Raw genomic sequence first — 23,379 nt, forward strand, 5'->3', positions numbered from 1 at the left:
TGCTGCACTGTTTGATTGTATACGGTATCCAACACGGCAGCCATGTAAACAAAAGCACAATGTAATTTACAGCTAAACAATGCTCCCAAGAATGTTTTAGAAAACATTTGAAGCGAGAAATAGACAAAGCAGTAACCGAAAATGATTGATTCTATTAGAACAAAAAACTAAGTCAATACAATTTTGTCTAAAAGACAAGTCATTTTATGCTTGGATGCATGCTGAGAATAGCAGCTCTACAAGCTTGTAGATTGGCTCTTAGCATGCAACCAAGTGTAAAATCAGCCATTACGACTGCATCAAGGCACACCAAAATACATTTTAGTCGACTAAGTCAACTGTATATTTATTAGATTAATATAATATGATATTTAGTTGACTAAAACGATTAACTTGTCGTGACTACTCTAGACAAACACAAACACTTTTCAGATGAATAAATATGACTAAAAACTAAATGACATTTAGTTGTTTGTGCGTCCGTCCGTCCGTCTGCATATAGCTAATCTCCGGCACCGTTGGCCCGGGCGATGCCAAACTGCACACACACTCCCTGCCCTGGATGCCAACGACGAACGTCTGCCCCAATATTTCCACAACGGCACGTTATAGCGCCACCATGAGGTCGACTTTTGAAAAAACCATTTCTTTATATTACTCGTACACTTATCCATACAGTACATCACGCAAATCGGTATACACTATCTCTACAGTCATGTGATCAACACGGACCTGTCCACTTCCCCATATTCCATCCCCATTGCCTTCCAAAGTTTGCAGGATTGGTCCGTTTTGAACTAAATGCGTCAGATCATGAACACAGCATGCGATTTCCCTGAAATTATTCACACACATTCCCAATAGGCAGGGGAGGAAATGCCACTTACATTTTTTCAAATCAATTTGCAGGATTGGTCCATTTTGCCTCAAATCTTGAACACAGCGTGTGATTTCCGTGCAATTATGCACGCACATTACCACTAGGCAGAGGAAGAAATGCCACTTACATTTTTTCCAAATCAGCCTCATGGTGGCGCTATAACAGGCCAATTCATGTTCTTACCTACTGTATAACTGCACCGGTCCGTGTACAACTTTTCTGAACCTTTTATATTACTCCTACACATTTTGTCTAAACGTCACAAACGCTATTATCCTGGTGGCACTGGAGACCAGCTGTGCCCCGAGGGACCCGCCTTCTAGTTGCATTTGGATTGCGTACAGAAACCATGTGCCTCTATAGCCTCCTGATTGCCACGCTCTATAGCATCAGCCATCAGGGTTCTGATCCCATAGGATGGAGGGAGGAGGAAACACAAAGGGCCATATGTTCTCAGCCAACAGGGATTCTCCCCAGAGCCAGTCTCTGTTGTCCTGTTTATTGACACAATTTGACACAATGTTTTACCTGTCAGCTTTGTTGCTCCCTCCAGAGAATCCAGAGAGAGAGAGAGAGAGAGAGACAGTGTAGTGATAAACAGGAGAACAAGAAAGTGATAGGGACAAACGAGAAAGATTTACAGTAGAGACTCCTAGGAGATGGAGTGTGAGTGAGCTTAGGACAGATGGAGAGAGAGAGAGAGAGAGAGAGAGAGAGAGAGAGAGAGCACAGCGTGATAGGAAAAAGGCAAGAAGCATGGGGAGAGGGAGTCATTTACTAATCAGATTTAGTTTTTTTCCCTGTTTGGCTACAGTAGTCAGATGGTTACTCCATCACTTGTGCCCTGCGGTCTCTTCTGAAGCACATGCAGCACAGTATGAATAACCAAGCCTGCGGTTATGTTGCAAGAGGCATGTAGCAATTCTCAAAGGTTACTAACCCCGCAGGACAAATTGGCCACACATGCATGGCACAACACAACTGTGTATTTAAACATTCATTCAAATGTGTACGCTTGTGTGTTCGCACGCACGCACGCACGCACGCACGCACGCACGCACGCACGCACGCACGCACGCACGCACGCACGCACGCACGCACGCACGCACGCACGCACGCACGCACGCACGCACGCACGCACGCACGCACGCACGCACGCACACACACACACACACACACACACACACACACACACACACACACACACACTATAACGTACCTCCATCCTCCATTAGGCCATGAAATATTTAACAATGGGGCTCATTGGGACCCTAGAATAGATGAATCAATGAGAGAGGGCTTGTACACAAGGTAATAAATAATCACTTTTAGAACGTTCCAACCATCCAAATGGCTGACGGCATTAATTTAATACAGGCCTGGCACATCATATTTTCCATATCAATATTTATGCTATTATTAATAGGCACCTTTTATACACACATATACTCACATATTGGATTCATGTATGCGTGTGCTAGAGCGCACGCACGCACGCACGCACGCACGCACGCACGCACGCACGCACGCACGCACGCACGCACGCACGCACGCATACACATACCCGTGATTTGAAAGGGGTTAATACAGTTGTTTTACCGCTATGGCACTACTATACTATATATCTTTTAATTACTGTTTGCTTCCAATACACAGCTGTTTAACCCATTTAGGACTGAAATGTTATGTTATATATATATACACGGTATACTGTACATAGCAACAAGAACCCCAAAAGGGCTTCCCGTCCTGAATGAGCTAATGGACACTTTGGACAGTACACTGACCATGAGTCCATGACTGTTTGTGTCTAAGTGTGTGTTGGTTAATGCTGGCTTGTCCCTACCCAGTAAAATCATAACTGTTAATTTAACTACCAAGAGAGTCAGTGGACCCCCTACCAAAACGACCACATGGGGGGGTCCGTTTGGACACTGATTTGTGCACGCCGCGTATATGATTCTGTCTTGGAAGAGCCACCCATCGACTAATCTAATATATATACGGCAACCTTCCCCGCGTTTCTTCACTAGTCCGATCCAGAAGAACACCGTTTGCCGGCCACTGCTACAGAGCTGACAATGAGGTTATATCTTCCCTTCTTCTCTGGAGTCCTGCCTCAAAGCAGACCAGAAGTAGTCGTTCCCTGATGTCATCGCTATAGGGACACATGCATCAGTAAGCAGGAACTGGGGATGGCAATGAAGGACCGGAAAGTCTGGCGTGGCATTGTGAAATCCATGATCTCGACCCTGGTTGAAAAATTATGATGATGATATGATTCCCCTCTCTCTCTTCTCCACAGACAGCAACTTTGTCCTGGGAAACGCCCAGGTCCAGTCTCTGTACCCCATCGTCTACTGCTCCGATGGCTTCTGTGAGCTCACCGGCTACGCCCGGGCCGAGCTCATGCAGAAGAGCTGCGCGTGTCACTTCCTGTACGGACCGGAGACCAGCGATAGCCACACGGCACAGATCCAAGGAGCTCTGGACGACCGCGGAGAGTTCAAGACCGAGCTGGTCTTCTACAAGAAGGAAGGTAGGAGACAGTTCATGTGTGTGGCTTTGCGTGCGTGCGTGCGTGCGTGCGTGCGTGCGTGCGTGCGTGCGTGCGTGCGTGCGTGCGTGGGCGCGCGCGTGTGTGTTAATATTTATTTTGCCCCGCGGCCAAATGCACAACCAATATTAACCCCCATCTGAAACGATTTTGTTTCAGGAACCCCATACAACATTTATGTTGTTAAAATGTTTTTATTTATTTTTTATTTTTGGTAATAGCTGCTCTACAGGCTCACTTCTAAATTGGCTATTTTTTTTATTATAATATAGGCCCTCACTCAAGACAATTGGCCAAATGGGAAGCTTTCGGCCTGAAAAAGTACGCTGAAGAGGATGTGCTTTTTATTGGCTCCATCCGCATACATTTGCATGTTTTACTATCCGCCGAGGGCGCCAAGGAAAGAATAAACACATTTATACTTTCCCAAGTGAGGGCAGGATAGTTCCTTCATGCTACAGCCTCAAGACATGTTTAAACAACACTTAGAGTGTTAGACTCATAGAGTACAGACTCATAATATATTAATGAATATAGAGATTTAATACCATTTCGACACACTTCATTGAGTGGGATATGGTGTCCATGTAATGTAACAGTGGGCTTTTTGAGACATTCAGAGAATACGTAAGTATGTTTTATTTCAGTCCATTTAAAAGAGCACATGTATGCAGTTCAATCCACTAATGTTAGAAACACCATACACCATACAGCGGACATAGAACATGTATCTATATTAAGCTGCACTCCACCTAATTAAGCATTAATGTTTATGCGTATCGTAATTACAGTACTATATCGTCACTGTCTGAAATCAGTAACTTTTCAGGAATGGGAAAAAGAGCCTGTGTTCCAATGGCTCCAATGTAGTTATTAGTCAACCCAGACAGTTAAAAATGTTCCCCAACGCTGTACACTGAGACACTCTGTGTGTGTGTGTGTGTGTGTGTGTGTGTGTGTGTGTGTGTGTGTGTGTGTGTGTGTGTGTGTGTGTGTGTGTGTGTGTGTGTGTGTGTGTGTGTGTGTGTGCGCGTGTGCGTGCGCGTGCGTGTGCGTGCGCGTGCGTGTGCGCGTGTGCGTGTGTGTGTGTGTGCGTGCGCGCATGTGCGCGCCTGATTGCGTGCGTGCGTGCATTTGTGTGCAGTGCTCTGAATCCTGTTAAGTTGTGGTTTAATTCACTGTGAATAAAATAAATTAATGATAATAATAAATGAATACTAAATAGGCTGTGGCTCATTAAAATAATACTCCTCTTTAGGGATAAGTATAATGTAACAGGAAAGCAACCGTCTGAATCCTCTTATAGTTGTCTGCCTTTCAGCATAATGTAATTTGGGAGCAGCTTAATGGTTAGAGAGCCCACCCTGGAAACCAAACACCCCAGGTTCAATTCCAGGCTTCAGCAATGTGTCCCTCCCTGAGCAAGACCCCTAAAGGGTAAAGGCCTATTCATAGTCCAGCTTTGGGTGATGAGGTGACCACCGCTATCACCGCAAACTACAACATGACATCACTGAGCGGAGGTGAATAGCAAACCACCGCTCTCCCCAGGCCTTCTCTCTGTTTTCACTCACCCAGTCTCGCTCCCGGCAATGTGATTGGTCTAGAAGCTGTTATGTTGTGCTGGCTAGTGGTTATAGTATACTTTATAATAGTTGCAATGAGAGCTCAGCTCCTCCTAAAACAGCATAGCCGGGCAGCGCTGTCCTCCTGGCTGTGACGTGTGTGTGTGTGTGTGTGTGTGTGTCGGGGGACGAGGAACGGGGACGAGGAACGGGGACTCGGGGAGGCGGGGTTTGCGGCCTCGCAATATAGCCAGCACAACGCGAGTAGTTCCCCTGACTCCCCGTTCATCTGTCCCTCCCCCCAACACACACACACACACACACACACTCTCTCTCACACACACACACACACACACACACACACACACACACACACACACACACACACACGCCAAGAGCACTGCCGGGCTTTTATTTGCTCCATGGTGGTAAAAATCCTGACATAAAAACAAACTCCCGAAACAGAGCAGCGACCAGCGGGGGAACGAGAGAACAAACAAGTGAAATAATAGAGACAGCGTCAGTGACATAAATACTAATAGGAAATAAACAGAAAAGGACCAGAAAGGAATAGAGAATAGAGGAAGATAGGCAGTAGAGAGAAAGCAGAGGGAAAACAATGAACGAATTTGATTAGGAGATATATGAGCCAGGTGATGGACTATGAGCACCTTCATCAAAACCACCGTTCTGGTGAACCGAAAACTCTGAAAAAACTCTGAAAAAACTCTGAGAAAACTATGAATAGGCCTTAACTGATACCTCATGTCACTGTGTATGCAACTGTATGCACAGTGACAAATACTACAAAGGACTTTATATTTGATTAACTTGAAAAATGATGGGTTAGTTCAAGTTTGTCTCTTTTTTTATTTTAAATGTTTAAGTTTGGCTCAGCTTGTAGGTCGGCTATATCTTTCATCTGCATGTTCCTCAGTATCAGTGGTGTAAAGTAACTATGTACATCATTTACTCAAGTATTAAGTACACTTTTGAGGTATTTGTACTCCACTACATCTCAGAGGCAAATATTGTACTTTTACTCCATTTCAATTAAAATTTGAGTTACTTAGTTACTTTGTAGATATTCATTATTATTACAAAACATATTGACCACTTCAGACATAGGCCTCACTCAGACCTTTACTGCATTGCTGTATGCTTGTTGGATGCCGCCCCAATGCATTTCCAATGGGAGTCACATGGTTTGACACAACATTTGTGTTGTATGAGGGGGAGGGGCGCAGTCAAAACACAGCCGAAAGCCATACAGCAGCTTGTAGTCCAAAATGTGGACTACAAACCATGTGACTTCCATTGGAAATGCATTGGGGCGGCCATGACACTACACAACATTCATCCAACAAGCATACAGCAATGCAGTAAAGGTCTGAGTGAGGCCATACTAGAAAATAGAGGAATGGAAGCGCTGCAGGGATCTGTTAGTGGCTCTTAGATGGGTGCTCTTTGGTGATACAGGTAAAACCATATAGACAAAATGTATCCTTCCTCCAAGTAGTACTGCTTGTCAGGGTGTAAATTGCAGACTTGCAAAAGGGCTTCGTCAGGGTCTATCTGAGAGATAGACCCTGACGAAGGTCTTCGTCAGGGTCTATCTCTCAGATAGACCCTGACGAAGACCTTTTGGTCTTTTGCTCATCATAAAATAAATTATTTAATTCTTCACCAAAGACGGAGTGCCTTGGACTCTTTTCTTTTCAAGTCTGCAATTTACACCCTGACAAGCAGTACTACTTGGAGGAAGGATACCTTTTGTCACTTCAGACATACATTTCGGCCATTTGAAAATAGCCGAATAGCCAAATATTTGTATTCATTTGGAAAGGCACATTATTCACAACGATTACTTTATACTTTTGGTACTTTTACTCACGTACATTTTGAATTCCCGACATTTCCGACATTTACACACTTAGTTCTACATTGCAGTATTGATACTTTTACTTAAAGGACCACTTCACCACTTCTCTTCCTATAATTGGTCCTCACTAATGATCATGATAAAATACCGCAATTTTTTTCTACTCAATCTGTGTCTCATAGGAGGGCTGTGGGCAGTTCAGAAACCCGTCCACCAGTGACATCATCGATGGGGATTTCAAGCCAATAGAAACTACAGGCTTTCTTTTCCTGAAAAGTTGCAATGCAAAAATGGAAGCCATCGTTCTCACGATAATAAAAATCTAAATATATTTTAAAACAAATCTTGTTTTAAAAAAAATCTGCCTAACGATGATGTCACTGGTGGACGGATGTCTGAACTGCCCACAGCCCTCCTATGAGACACAGACCTAGCAGAAAAAAATGGTGGTGTTTTATCATCAACATTAGTGAGGACCAATTATATGAAGAGATGTTGAAAAGTGGTGAAGTGGTCCTTTAAGTAAAACAATGGATTACTCCCACTACTGCTCAGTATTAATATGTTCCAGTCAGACGGGGACAAATCAAAATTCAACATGCAGCCCAATGTCCTTATTGAAACAATCGCCTCGACGGGTAGAGAATAGATGCATTATTTAAGGTGGACAGATCCCCCACTGTCAGAATATGGGGGGTCTTTGTTGTTGGAAAACAATGTTCACTGTAACAAATTCAGCTCCTGCGGATATAGCCACCTAGACAGAGATTATTGACGGTGTGTAATGGGAGAGGACAACAGTTGGTTTCAGCCTGATGACATGCATTAATGGAAGCAGGCGTCCCCCGCACCACAAGCAACCTCATGACCGGAGTTTCATTCACAGTCTAGTCAGAGTGCGTATTAAACGCTACAATGTTCTGCGTTTACGTTACATTTGGGTAATTTAGTCGACACTATTCTATATGGAGTAATGTAAATTGAGGGTGCAGGAAATAGGGGTGCAGTGGCTCAATGTCTTTTTAAGGGACATGAGCGGATAGGATGCATTGTTGGGAAACCCAGCTGGCCTTTTTACTCCTGCTGTTGCATTTGTTACCTGTTCATTCGTTCATGGACAACTATCCATAATGTGATGGTCCTGGATGGGTTTATTTTATTACATTGGTTTCTGGTGAATCCATGCCCAGTGGAAGTTTTTTCTATCAAAATGCCATCCATAATTTTTTTTTAAATCCATAAAGAAATCCCAAAAGATATATTAAAACAAAATGAAACAAGTCATTGAGAGAACACGGCCTCCTCATGTATTATTAGGAGGGCAGTATGAGTCACCAGGATGGGTGTTTTTGATGAATCTATCATGGTTACAATGGGTTTGTATAGGAAGGCAGCGGGGCAGATACATTTAATATCAAATATCTAAATGCTGAAAAATTGTCTGGGGTGTTCACAATAGCGACTGACAGCGATAATGATGAAATGACCCCAAGTTCAGTCATTTCCAAAAAACTAATTTAAGAGTTTCATGACATTCATTTTCATTTATTTTTATTTTTCGTTTTTTGGGGAGGAGCAAACCATGCATACTTAGGAGACCATATCAAATCAACTTTATTTGTAAAGCACATTTAAAAACGACTCATCGTACCAAAGTGCTTCACAGCTCAGAGAAAACAATACAATACAGTGCAATACAATACACCAGTGTAAAAATAAAGCAATAAAAACAATGCATATAGTTATGGTACAGAGAAGAAAAACATTAAGAGCAGTTTAAAAGCAACAGACATATCCTATGTATTAAAGTGTAATAGCATCAGGGGGACTGAAAGGCTTGTGAATAATATAGGAATGTTTTGAGTCTTGACTTAACTTGACTTAAGTCTCAACGGAGGGGGCAGACCTGACAGAAAGGGGGATGCTGTTCCATAATGTAGGAGCTGCGACAGCAAAGGCACGGCCACCCCTGAGCCTCTTCTTTGTTGCCGAAATTGCTAGGAGTTGTCTATCCTGGAAATAAAAACGTCTGGGTTTCCGAGGCTATCTATCTGCTGGCCTGAGGGTCCTAGTGGAGGGGGGGTATGATAGGAGGTCAGAGATGTAGGAGGGGGCCAGTCCGTTCAGTGCTTTGTAGGCAAAAAGGAGGATTTTGTATTGAATTCTGAACCGGCAGCCAGTGGAGAGAGGCCAGGCCAGGGGTGATATTATGATCTCCTCCTGGTGCCGGTCAAGAGTCTGGCAGCCACGTTTTGCACCAGTTGGAGACGGGATAAGGATGACTGGCTAATTCCGGTGTAGAGGGAATTACAATAATCTAGACGGGATGACATGAGTGCATGGGTGACTATTTCGAGGTCGTGTGTGGAAAGAAATGGTTTAATTTTGTTGGAAAAAACTGGATGTAGGATTTGTTGTCCATTGCGCCTCTAGTGGCTCAAATGAAGTTCGTACATCTTCGTATATACAATCTCTGCTATCACTCATTGCACAACCACTTCCGGTTCAACGCAGCTCAAAGAAGCTGACTCATTCTGACTCACGTTGCCAGAATCTGTTCAGACTTCTTATGAAATCTTAAGTGAGAACTAATTCATATTCAAAATATGCAATTTAGATTATTATCAAGGGCAAATAAGCAGTCAATGAGGCATGTTAATGCTGGTTATCAAACGCAAGTTCCCTTGGATATCAAATTGAATCACATCTATGATCTATTCTAGGATCTCATTACCTAGATTCTAGGTAATGGTGCCTTTGTCTGAGGTGTTTTGATTGAAAGTTGAGGCACAGTACGTAGCCTACTGCAGGGGTTCTCAACGTTTTTGGCCGGGGACCCCCGGAAATGCTTTGGCAATGTCTCGGGACCCCCGCCCCGCCCCCCTCCCGACCCCCAATATAAATTGACTGCTACAATAACCTTAAACCACCACTTGTAGATCTGCTATTTTTGAAAAATCGTGAAAATAACATTTAAAAAAAAAAATATATATATTATTTTTTTTGGAAAATATTTTGGGGACCCCCAAAATAATTTGGCGACCCCCCGAGGGGTCGCGACCCACGGGTTGAGAACCCCTGGCCTACTGGAAGAGTATCAAAGAGAAGCCGGGCTCCCTGGAGTGGGGGAACGGGTTCACTATCACTATCAGTGGTGGAAAAAAGTACTCACGTTTTTCACTTAAGTACAAGTATCAATACTCCAACAAAAAAATACTCTGTTACAAGTAAAAGTCCAGAATGCAACATTTACTTGAGTAAAAGTACAAAAGGATTGGCTTCAAAATGTACTTAAAGTACGAAACGTACAAAGTACTCATTATGCAGAATGTCCCATTTCAAATTTTCAAATGTATAAGAATCTTTTGAAAATGTTTTCGCATCGCGACGCATATTGTGTGCTATTGTGTGCTATTTTCAAATGGCCGAAATGTGTATAGGGCTGAAGTGGTTAATATGTTTTTAATAATAATCAAAATGTACAAAGTAACTAGTAACTAAAGTTGTCAAATAATTGTAGTGGAGTAAAAGTACAACATTTGTCTCTGGAGTAGTTCAAGTAAAAGTAAAAAAAACAAAAACATACTCAATTAATCATAAGTGAAGTACAAATACTTCAAAATTTTACTTACTGTAAGTACAGTACATGAGTAAATGTACTTAGATACTTTACACCACTGATCAACTATCTGCTACGTCTATGTGCTAGATTTTGGAGGAAGTTAGCAGCATCTCATCCAGGCTGAAAGAGTACATGCATTTCAATCAGTCCCATGAGTCATGACTGACATCCGGTGCACGCACGGCCTGAATGTCAGAGACTACGTGTTGATTACTCACGCCACGAGACGGGGGAAAGGAACACTGTGCCGCCTCTACTGGTTATGCTGGTTGTCTCCGTTTGATTGATTGTTTCTAACCAGCATTTCGGAGAGAAATTCTTTCTTTTTAGTTTTTCTCCTGTGCGGTTCATTTTCCCAGGTTCCTATTTTAGTCATTGATAGTGTAAAATGGTAAAGATTTGGTATGACATGGGTGATGTTTGACAGGCAAAAATGTAATACTTTGAGTTCTGCACGCGGCGGTGTGTGTGTGAACAGTGAACGTCTATGTGTGGCTGTGCACAAAGACCAAGGAAGACACTACATTTTTCAAATCGGCCTATCGTCCTATAACAGGCCGCTGTGCATTTTATAATCTCTGACTTTTTTTTTGCTACTACTGTATTCCTACAGATTTGATCCAAAACAGATTTGATCCAAAAAGTTTACCTGTTCCCAATGGGAACCGGTTCAGTTATTTTTGGTTCTTAGTCCATGAACCAAGAACTTAAGAAACTGAAAACAGGCTATGCCTTCCTGGAAGGCCATGGCAGCTCTCCCCTGGAGTTGTCTCCTTTGTTAGTCTCAAGCAAAACTGAACATTTTCCACTCAGGATTCCCTCCCAAACACTTCCACAAGCCTCCCTTATATACCAGGTGAGACCCACCCACAATGATTAGTAATTGGACCGATCTACTCAAACAAGGTAAACCATGACCCATGAGTTAGAAGACCAACTATACAATTACACATTTCCTTCATAGAGTCTGAATGTTTTCCAAGGCATCAAATCAAACACAAAACAATTATGATAGCATTAGGCAACACAGATAAGTATATGATGCTACACATAGCCACACCTCCCAGGAGCTTGATGACAGTCAGTTAATGGAAGCAGCTGTGCAGTGTGGGTTTGTAATGTTCAGTTTCACATTGTGGAGTCTTCTAGTGTCTATAGGGCACGGGTTGCCCCGTGACAAACGCAATCTGGGAAAATAATCAGAGATAAATGGATTTTTAAAAATCTGTTCTGCTGGAAGTAGACGGTAAGCGGACTTCCGGTTATTTCCTGTTTACTCGATCGCCTAGCAACCCAGAGCTATTCATAAGGTGATCTACCTTATAAACAAAAAAAAAGATAAAGAAAAAAGACGTTAAGACGTAAAGAGTGCTGTGGGCTTCAAAAAAAAAGAAGAGGTACTCTCCATCACCACAGGGACACAAGGTCACTACAATCAATACAGCAAACCAACAATTCTTTTCACCGCTGGATCATGCTTTGATTAGGTACTCGACACAAACTGGCAATAAAACGAAAGCTAGGAGGGGAAATCGAGCGGAAGTTGAGGGAAATTGAAGCAAACATTGGCAAGTGGAGTAGCATCTAATGGTCGTATTAGGGCTGAGCGCCCAGGTTGTTATTTTATATTGTTTTGCTTTGGTCTGTTTGCCAGCATTAAGCTCCATTCAGCTCCCAATGACCAAAGTAAAATCAGCCAGGCTTCCATTATGAAAAAGCTTTTATCCAATAAAGGCACACGCTCTCTGTCTCCAGATAATGACCCAAACCAATCAGAGTGCTCTGGCCCTTGAACCACATGGGGTTGTTGTGCATGAAGCACACCACAGTAATCACACCCATGTACACACAAGACTTATGTGCACATGCACACGCACGCATTCATACTGTGCACACAAGCATGTGTCCAACACACACACACACACACACACAATCAACCTGTTCTTTCCATTCCCCCGCACACACACACGCACACACACACACACACACACACACACACACGCGCGCGCGCGCGCGCATACACACACACACACGTGTGTGTGTACAGCAATTCTTGCGGTATCCAAGTGCCAGTTTCCATAGAAATAGTCTAGGTTTAGTATAGGTTTATGCATGTACACACTGAGATACTGAGTATTCTGTGTGTGTGTACTGTATTTGTGCTCTGAATCCCGTCAAGTTGTGGATTAATTTACTGTGCTAAATGACAAAATAACACGTGTTTGTCCCACTCATAATTTAAAAAAATCCCTTTGGTTCGCCCATTATGTGTGTCCATTCCAGGTACCCAGTTCTGGTGTCTGCTGGATATCGTGCCCATTAAGAATGAGAAGGGCGAGGTGGTTCTCTTCCTGGTGTCCCATAAGGACATCACTGACACCAAGAGGGACCAGGACCCTGAGCAAGGCCACACAGGTCAGTAACCTCTCGACACAACTGTCTTCAACATCTGTCTTCCTAACACATGAACCACAATACAATCCTCAGTGTTCCTTTAAAGCTGCTGTCTGTAGCGTTCATGTTATAATAATCATATAATCATATTCATATATAATATCGTTTCTGTCGGGCTAAAACCACCTAACTCCATTTTGTACATGTGTGTTGGTTAAAACAATATTGAACAAATGGAAAGTATTAAAAAGCGCTTCGGACAAAACCTCTTAACTCCATTGGACCCTCAAACTGTCTGCTAAAACAGGTAACACCATCCCCTCTCCCTCTCTCATGCAAGTAATTGACAATATATATCAATAGCACATTTTGGAGTTAGGTGGTTTCTTCCCAACAGCAGAGATATAATATATACTTATGGCCCACAGTCCAGACACATGAGATGTGCTTGTATCAATGCACCATTGAATTAACATTCAGGTGTGGCTCCACCCAGGAGCAGAATAGTTACAAGGCTCTTCCCTGCTCTCCACATGGGAGAAGATCTCTCCCTATCCTGTAAAAGCTACATCTGATAATAGAACTCAATACTGAAAAGAAGCTTATGCCACTGCAGAGTCAGAATCAGATTTATCGTCCTATCACAGTTTTACAGGTAAAAAAAGGAGGACAAGGAGGAAAAAGAAAGAAAGTTTGAACGCTTTTGCCACAAAAAGTGCAGGTAAAGGGTCTCTTAGCTTATTTACAAGCTTTAAATTGCTACAAATTGTACAGCTAAAGGGTCGCTTGGATTTTTCCACAATGAAACATATTTACAGTACCTGAGATAAGATATAAGGTGCATGAGCATAGCAGCTGCTGTGTACTGTGCATTCAATTAAATACTTATTATTATTCAAGGTGCTAGGACATGGGTTAAGGTGCAAGGATTCAGTGCGTGTCAGCCGCATAGAGGGCTGACATTGGTATAATCCGCGAGTGAAATCTGTACAGAATTTGCGGGTGGGGCCTGGGCCATGTTCTCAGTGGTCCAGGCACCTTGGCTGGTAATCCAGTCTGGCAGTGTGCCGCGGGTTCGACTCCTGATCCCGACGGCCTTTACTGCATGTCTTCCCCCCATCTCTCTCCCCCCATTTCCTGTCAGCCTACTGTCTGTCCCTCCATAAAAAAATTAAAATAAAGGCGAAAGCCACAAAAGAAAACATTTAAAAAAAAAGAATCTGCGGGTGGAAACTGTACAGAATCTGTAAGGATGCCTTGTACTGTATGGATTTATGGGTATAGTGGGTGGCCAATCGTAAACACAGAAGGTACGTGAAGAGTGTCATTCTTCCACAAATGTCTTGTGCTTTCTTGGATCTCCAGGGTGTCCCACACCTATGTACACATAATACAGTACATGGACAATAAACATATTAAAGAAAGATGCAGGGGTGGATGGAGGGTCGTTCCGACTGGAGGACGACCTACAGTAGAAAGATATTGTAAGGAAAACGTTTACGAACATTTTACGAACATACGTACAACTTTGACATTTCACACATAATGACAGATCACGCAAAAAAGGAGGATTAGGAAAAATAAAAAGTTGTATTTGTTTTGAAGAAGCACACACCTGTTTGAATACTGGTAAATGAAATAACAGCAATGTTCTTCTTTGCCGAGATGAGTTGACAGGAGGAGAAGCTAAAGTTCACTTTCACAGACACTTTCACCATTGTCTTTTCCTGTTATTGTGTATGAGTCACTTTTGAGTCTCTGCACCTCTGGCACAGTGAGGCAGGTGAGTGGAGGACAGATAGACAGACAGACGCTTGGAACACGTTTGAGAGAGAGAGAGAGAAAGAGAGAGAGAGAGAGAGAGAGAGAGAGAGAAAGAGAGAGAGGGTAAAAACAGGGAGGTCGGCCCAAGCGCACAGGAATCAAGGTGGGGGACACGCAAGAGAAGGTAACAAGATGAAAACCCACTAGGAAAGATAATACGATTAAAAAATGATAATCCAGATTAAATTGTAATTCTTTGACTCACAAGACAAGTCACACTGTGAAAACAATATATAAATTGATCTATTGAAGATTCTGACATTCAAATGTACATATTTTTGATTGTATTGATGTATTGTTGTATTGTGCTTTCTGCTTTGGCAATGTAAACGTATGTTTTCTCATGCCAATAAAGCCCATTGAATTTAATTGAATTGAATTGAAAACAGCAAAGACTATTAACTATAGACAATTGACAATCAGACAGAGAAGGAACAGGAAGTGAATACTTAAATAATCAGGGAGCTTATGTCATAATTGCGTAACCATTTGGAGAGAGAGAGAGAGAGAGAGAGAGAGAGAGAGAAAGAGAGAGACGGGAGGGCGGACGGACGGATGGACGGATGGGTGGATGAAAACTGCAGTGAAAGGGTCTTTATTTCCTTCCATTGCGGGGTGTGTCTCATCCATTATGAATCCATCGTTGATGCAGCGAGGGCAAATTTGATTTGTTGACCAACAATGAAAGTGAATTGAGTTACAGCGGCCAGGCACGGAACACATATGACATTGTACTACTGACACACAGCTAGAGGACGGCTCATAATGTCACATGTGAAGAGATAGCGTAGAGAAAGTGGACGGATCCTGTGTGTGTGTGTGCGTGTGCGTGTGCGTGTGCGTGCGTGCGTGCGTGCGTGCATGCTCTTTGTACTGTGTGTGTGTGTGTGTGTGTGTGTGCGTGCGTGTGCATGTGCGTGCGTGCGTGCGTGCGTGCGTGCGTGCGTGCATGCTCTTTGTACACTGTGTGTGTGTGTGTGCGTTTGTGTGTTGGGGGGCTCATAGACAAGCACTCCACTAATCCTCTGCTTCAAGCAGTCTGTCAAATCAATACCTGTGTTTGTGCTTGAGCCTTCTGTGTACTCTGGGCTCTCTTTCCTGTGTGTGGAATACTCACATCTCATCCTCCATTGTTATCCATCAAATCTCGTCTGACGTGGATGACTCTATAGCCCCCAGAGGAACAATATAATCAATGAACACCTCAACCGGTTATGTGAAGCATAAACGTATGGATTGTTCGACTTTATTTATTGTGAGGATTGGTTCTATTAGTCCGATTTGTTTGTTTTGACTTTATTCCATATTCTCTGTTTTTTTGTATAAATAATAATAATCAGCGACAGTGGCTCAGGTGGTAGAGCAGGTCGTCCAATGATCCGTAGGTCGGCAGCTCGAATCCCGGCTCCTCCTGTCCACTCCATGTCGAAGTGTCCTTGGGCAAGACACTGAACCCCACATTGCCTCCAATGAGTCTGTCGGCGCTAGCTTGCCACCATTGGTGTGTGAATGTGGGAAGTGAGGACGCAGGCGTCGACTGTTCGCCGCTTCACCTGCCAATTAAATGTATGAATGAATTAACCAATTGTAAAGCGCTTTGAGGATACTTAGAAAAGCACTATGAACAATGCAATTCATTTCATATAACAAAAATACTGTAGAGAACAGAGCAGTACCTGCTGGGCCTGTGTGTGATTGAGTCTCTCTCCCTCCCTCTCCCACCAGATGAGGAGACAGGCCTGGAGGTTCACCAGGTCACCCGTCCTCCAGGTTTCAATACCAACCGGCGCCGCAGCAGAGCAGTGCTCTACCACCTGTCAGGACACCTGCAGAAACAGGACAAGAGCAAGCTCAAGCTCAACAATGTGAGTGGTCTCAGACATGCACCTTGCAATTAAGACCTTAGACCAGATTCTATAAATGCTCTGACATTTTTTCTGAAAAACATATGTTTCTATGTCTCAGTCCAGGACCCCCAGAATGATATGTGTTTTGCCGAAGAACCCCATCTCAAAATATTTTGTGCCAGGATCCCCCAGAAGCAAAGATATGAGTTAAAAATGTTTGCTGTGAAATAGGGTATTAACGAGTTGAGATTCTTCCCAGCCGCCTTGTCAGACATTAAAGTCGAAGTTGAGTCGATGTGTTGTATTTGAGCCCACGTGCTCAAATACGGAGCATGTCAAACGGAGCACTGCGCACATAGTGGCCTCTCCGATATGGCACAGAAACCCATTAGAAAAGACACACAGTGTATGTATCTATGGCAAAGTGCTGATTATCAAAACTATTTCACAGCAGGATGATGAGGATATGTCTAGACACTAGACAGAGGAGAATGCTCTATGTACAAGCCAACATGTTGGTTCGGAAATTTCACCACTGTACTACTGATGTTAAGGTTAACCTGTTTAACACAAGGGTAAGAGGGAGAGCTACTAGAGCCAGTGAGCTCTTTTGTACACTTGGTCTCACCACCTTCAAGGCTCTGTTGAGGAATTTGACCTACAAATTCATGTGCAGACTGGATCTCTCATTGAATGGATTAATTGGACAGATGACAGACCCTGGCCGTAGTTCTGTCAGGTACACATCTACGATCAGAGGACACTGGCATGAGTGCCTCTCTTAGATTAGTAACCTGTGGGTGCCATGTATCCTTTTCTTATTTTGTATTTATTCTCTTTTTTTATGTGAAGTACTGTTTTTACCCTATAATAAAGTTTATATATATAAAAATGTAATAGTAAATACTAAACAGTGCAGGCATACATGCGCAATGGCACAGAGACCAGAAAAGAGAAGACAACATAGAGGGGGTATAATTGGCACACAGCACAGCGGCCCGGCCAGACAGCCATAAGAACACAATACAAAATAAAATATAACATTAACACTCGTGGTAGTATAGCAGCCCGACCTTCGGAACACAATAGAAGACATAGCTCTATATTGACATTATAGCAGCGAGCAGCAGTTAGCACATCATCAGAATACAATCTGCTATTACCTTCCACGGTCAACAACAACTCGATAACGTCCTCATGTTACTTCTTTTCTGAGCCATGCAAATAAACAACAACCCCCACTGACCGGAGACGGAGAGATTCATGCGTCCCGCACGTAAAGCTAAACCAGAAACAGGACAGTCACTGCGTCAGTACGGAGGTGGGGGGAGATAAAGTTGGATAAAGTCTGCACGCTTCTATCTGTTACTTCTCTAGTGGGACACCGCTGAGAGCCACACACAGCTGCAGTTAGGTTCTTAATTAAGGGCGCGTTCTGAAATAGTGCACTGAGCGCACTGTGCAATGCAAACTAATAGGCGAGTGCGCTCCCGTGCGGTATGCAAAGGGAAAGAATGACTTCTGTCCGTGACAATAACCATTCCTACAGTTTGAATTCTGTACACACGCACACATAGAGCAAAAATTATGATATGAGGAAAACAATTGAAAATTTATTTTTTTCTTTTCATTTTCATTTTTTTTGACTTTCGACTTCTCCTAATTTGAATCGACTTGTGTTAATGAATTCGATGCATCGATTTTTTTAATGAATGCCCTACTGTGAAAGAATATATATTCAAAGATTTGCACACATTTTCAAGATCTTTAAAAAATAGCTGATCTACAAGCTCATAGCGTGGCACTCGGTGGCGCGCTATGAGAAATAATGTCTCTGGTGGTGTGGTGTGGGTGTTAAGTCCGAACCATTTCCTCAGAAAGTGTCTGAACTGCATTATCATTTTGTTCAAGTGTTTTACATGCTAGGTGAACGTTGGAGCAGAGATGTATTCTAGTCAGGGCAACCTAATAGCCTCCAACATCATCAGCAGTGGCAGTTGTGAAGCATCATCAGGTTCAGCCTAGCTGTAAAGTCAGTTGTGATGTAATCAACCTGTTCTTTCCATTCCCCTGCGCACGCACGCACGCACGCACGCACGCACGCACGCACACACACACACACGCACACACACACACACACACACACACACACACACACACACACACACACACACACACACCCATACCGCCAGGGTCACGGACACAGGATTATCGCTATTAGCCACGTTGCTGAGCTTTCATCGCTGGGATTAGAAACGGGCAATTAGCTCAGGTACTCCGATCATATTGTATTGTCCATAAGGAGACGGAAATGGGTCTGCAGAACGGTGGGTCAGAGGCACAAGCCAGTCATGCACTATTTATACATTGATCATAAGCCCGCTACAGTATACTGCCTGTGTACTGTAGCACAGTGAACAGTCATGGACCACAGATAGCATGAAGGTTGGGATGCTTCCATTTTATTTTGGGTGAAACCCCTGCATTTAGACCAGTGGCATACAGAATCAGAATCAGCTTTATTGTCACATTACAGTACAAAAGTGGGTGAATTCTTTTTTGTGCATAGTTCCCTGTGTCATTTTTTCCAAGAAAAACAAAGAAAGGGAAGAAGAGGGGGGGGGGGGGGGTGTAAGTAGATCAAGGCAGGAAAAGAAAGAAAGTTTGAGCGCTTTTGCCACAAAAAGTGCAGGTAAAGGGTTTTCTTCTGTGTGGGTCTTAGATATTTACAAGTTTCTGCTAAAAACGGTACAACCGAAGGGTCTCTTAGCAGCAAGCTTTTGCTACAAACTGTACAATCAAAGGTTCTCTTAGCTTTTTCCACAAAACAAAAAACACATTTACACATACAATTCTGTGCTCACATAAAATGCAACAGGATGTACGTACATTTATGAATGCATGCGTGTGTGTCTACGATACAATACTCACTGTCAATTCATTTGTAACTCAGAGAGTACAGATGTAACCAAATGGAGCCGGAAGGGTCCATTTGGTTACATTCGTACTCTCTCAGAGTTCATTTAACACTGGATATTTCTACTGTGTATATCTTGGTGTATGATCTGTGTCTCCCGCTGTCCCCGCTCACAGAACATGTTCGGGGACAAGCCCCCCATCCCGGAGTACAAGGTGGCGGCCATTCAGAAGTCCCGCTTCATCCTGCTCCACTACGGCACCTTCAAGGCGGGCTGGGATTGGCTGATCCTGCTGGCGACCTTCTACGTGGCGGTCACCGTGCCCTACAACGTGTGCTTCACGGTGGTGGCCGGGAGGGACGAGGCAGTGGGCAGCGTCCCGCGGAGCCCGCCCAGTGTCAGCGACATCCTGGTGGAGATCCTCTTCATGCTAGGTGAGGGTGGAACACTCATACACCGCATACACGGGAGTCTGTTGTGTGTTCTGCCTGCGTTACTGAGTTTCCATGTTACTTGCTTAAAGGAGCATTCAGTGATTTGGGTGATTTGGAAAACCACCCAGTCCGCCCCGGTAACAAAATGTGCACATGCACGCTCTACAGTGGGGGGACGTGCAACAGGCCAACAGCATGTGCACCAAGGCCCGCCCCCACTCGATCATGATTGGAGGAAGGCCCCACTCATCCTGATTGGATGAAGGTTTTGCCACCCGCCACCAAAACTGAAACTAGGGTTTTTTGACCCCAGGGGCTCACTGGGGACAGGGAGGAACTCCTTATATGGTCAGCACACTCTATAGTAGGGAGGATTATCCATAAAAAAAGAAAAAATAAGTGATATTTGAATTAAGTCAAATCACTGAATATACCTTTAACCCATTTTGGGCGGGAACCCCTTTTGGTGTTTTAAGCATTATGTTATGCTTAAAACACCATCTACATCTACAAGCTCATAGCGCGGCACCGAGTGCATTTTTATGGTGTTTATGTCCCTCAAATGTGTTTCTGATGGTTTGAGACTAAATCACCACTCTGATGTAACCAGTCCATGTCGTTTCTGGCTTCTGAAGCAGTTTTAGCTGCAGTACTACAATGTCCTGAGGTGGTGGGGGTGCTGATATGCAAATTATTTTTTATCTTTGAGTCATTACAATACTGATGCTAGATATACCCACCCAGGCTTGTTTCCATTTCATGCCAGCTTGGAAAATCAACAATGACTGACATTATAAACAAAGAGGAAATGCTAATTTGGAACTAAAGACTGAAGAGGGGGAGGAATTATACAAAGTACGGTGATACAGATGACGTCATGTGTACGACCATATCAGTTGAGCTGTTCCTGAAAGCAATTTCCATAAAAGCCCCTACATGATGAGAAAGCCTGATTGTTCAAAATTGCATATTTATGGGGATAGAAAACACACAGGGGAGTGCAAAAAACACCAACATTGTTTGAAAAGTTGAATTTCATGTTGTAGGTCAGGACCTTTAATTAAACTAAAACTAATTAAACTATAGCTTGCACACACGCTGACACCAGGTGTAAAGACTTATCTGTAATTTATTCAGGACTCAATTACCAGCCCCTGGTGGGAACTGGGAATTATGGCAGTTCTTTTTTGGCAGGCTCTTCGACAAAGTTTCTGAAGTTGGTAAAGATGCAGTAAAGATGAAGTAACACAGCAATGCGAGGACATGAGCCATTGCCAACCACAGGCCCATTACTTTTCATTTATTAACTTGTTGTCCTGCAAGCAATAATGCCTTTTATCGCCACTCTTGTCCTAATAATGATGAACTCCTGGCGGTCAGCCTTCCTACAATGGCCGATATCCTTTAATGGCTGAAAGTGAATCTGAGCCCTTCATCGATATACTTGTGTAATGAAATTATATGAACCGCCCGCAGTTAAATGGCTGACTCCTGTCAGCAAATAGCCAATCACTACAAATAATATGCCTGCCTGTGTACCAATACTTTGCTCAGCCAACACAGTACATGCTGCATCTCAAGTTTCCCTTATGCATTAAATAATTTGCATTAATTAGCTGCCCCTGGTCAATGAGTCGCACTACTCATTTATATTTAACGACACCATTAACTGTTTATGGTTGCTTTTTAGTATCAAGTTAAATTTGTCATTACATCCTATCTATTATCCTAGCAATAGATAATGCATTTGATGATTTGAAGTAATACAATTGTTAGTTGCAATATATAGTTTGGAATTAGCATACACTTAGGCCCTGCGGATTATCTCCTGTCTTGTTAACAAAACCCCTAACCACTTAAACCCTATATAATTGGTAAATGGTGCATTTATATAGCACTTTTATCCAAAGCGCTTTACATAATGTGCATTACGTTCACCCATTCACACACACACACGTACACAGATGGCGGATAAAACCATGCAAGGCACCAACCTGCACATCGGGAGCAATTAAAATCTTCCTTGACTCAGGTTTTTCCTGAAGTATCAATCAAATCTCTTTTACAACATTTTCCACTGAATGTTCATTTATTATTATTATTGTATATTAGTATTGTCTTTTAATTATCCATGCATTGTCCCTTTTATGCCCATCTGTGGAAATCCCTGGTGTCATGAGTAAATGCCCATATATTGGAATGCCCATAATACATTATGGGCATATTGGTTTGATCGGCGATTCTGGACAACTGGATACCCAAACTACATGATGGCGGGCACTGCACTCCCTTGAGTCCTTGCCACTGTGTGCGCCACGTTTGAAGTCGGTTGGTCCCATACAGGCCCATGGGCATGCCCCCTTCTGTGCCCTTAGGAATGAGACAAAAACATATGCGTTTGGTTAAACTACTCCTCTAATTGGTTAATTCATAATGTCATTTTTACCATCCTAGAAATGTAGAGGAGTCAAAAGTGTGTCTGTGTCTGTGTGTCTGTGTGTGTGTGTGTGCGTGTGTGTGGTGCTCCTCCCTCCAGACATAGTGCTGAACTTCCGGACCACCTATGTGAGCACGTCAGGCCAGGTGGTGTATGACGCCCGCTCCATCTGCCTTCACTACGTCACCACCTGGCTGTTTGTTGACCTCATCGCCGCCCTGCCCTTTGACCTCCTCTATGCTTTCAACGTCAGTGTGGTGAGTCTCTGTGCCGTCTGTGTGCGTGTGTGTGTGTGTGTGTGTGTGTGTGTGTGTGTGTGTGTGTGTGTGTGTGTGTGTGTGTGTGTGTGTGTGTGTGTGTGTGTGTGTGTGTGTGTGTGTGTGTGTGTGTGTGTGTGTGTGTGTGTGTGTGTGTGTGTGTGTGTGCGTGCGTGTGTGTGTGTGTGTCATGTTAAAACAGCATGGTTGAGTTGATCATATTCTCAATCTCAATAATATTGATTTCATGCTATGGCCTCTGCTATGGCCTCTACACCAGGAGTATAGTATAGTATAGTATAGTATAGTATAGTATAGTATATAGTATAGTATAGTATAGTATAGTATAGTATAGTATAGTATAGTATAGTATAGTATAGTATAGTATAGTATAGTTTATATGTATAGTTTCGTTATATATTCCACAGTTACGTTCTTAGCTTACGCATGTTTCATGATAACTACTTTTTATGTATGTGATGTATTGCCATGCTTTTTGTTCCTGATTAATGTAAATCGCTCTGGATTAAGAGCGTCTGCTAAATGCTTAAATTGTAAATTGTATCTTGTTGGTTTAGAGCTCCGTTCTATTGACTCATTGTATATGGTGACAGGTGATATCACTATCCATACCATTCAGGCAGTGAGGCTTAGTGATTGTTTCTTTCCTGGCCAGTGAGTTCACTCTGAATGCCAACCACCATTGAATTGAACTGAATGGTGTCTTTGCATGGATGGGTGTGTAAGTGTTTACTTATTTTT

At 43.1% G+C, this 23,379-nt stretch overlaps 1 protein-coding gene across 1 annotated transcript in view; it reads left to right on the plus strand.

Moving 5' to 3' along the window:
* Positions 1–23,379, plus strand: part of kcnh3 (potassium voltage-gated channel, subfamily H (eag-related), member 3) — a gene marked incomplete at its 3' end in the record, with an annotated part of 142,523 nt that overhangs the window by 77,647 nt on the left and 41,497 nt on the right. The window contains exons 2-6 of the mRNA XM_079517649.1: positions 3,186–3,419; positions 12,790–12,921; positions 16,450–16,589; positions 19,665–19,923; positions 22,460–22,617. Coding sequence (XP_079373775.1) covers positions 3,186–3,419; positions 12,790–12,921; positions 16,450–16,589; positions 19,665–19,923; positions 22,460–22,617 — 923 coding nt within the window. The remainder of the gene's footprint in view (positions 1–3,185; positions 3,420–12,789; positions 12,922–16,449; positions 16,590–19,664; positions 19,924–22,459; positions 22,618–23,379) is intronic.

Source organism: Electrona antarctica (genome assembly GCF_951216825.1).
Source record: "Electrona antarctica genome assembly, chromosome: 13".
Taxonomy (NCBI): Eukaryota; Metazoa; Chordata; class Actinopteri; order Myctophiformes; family Myctophidae; genus Electrona; species Electrona antarctica.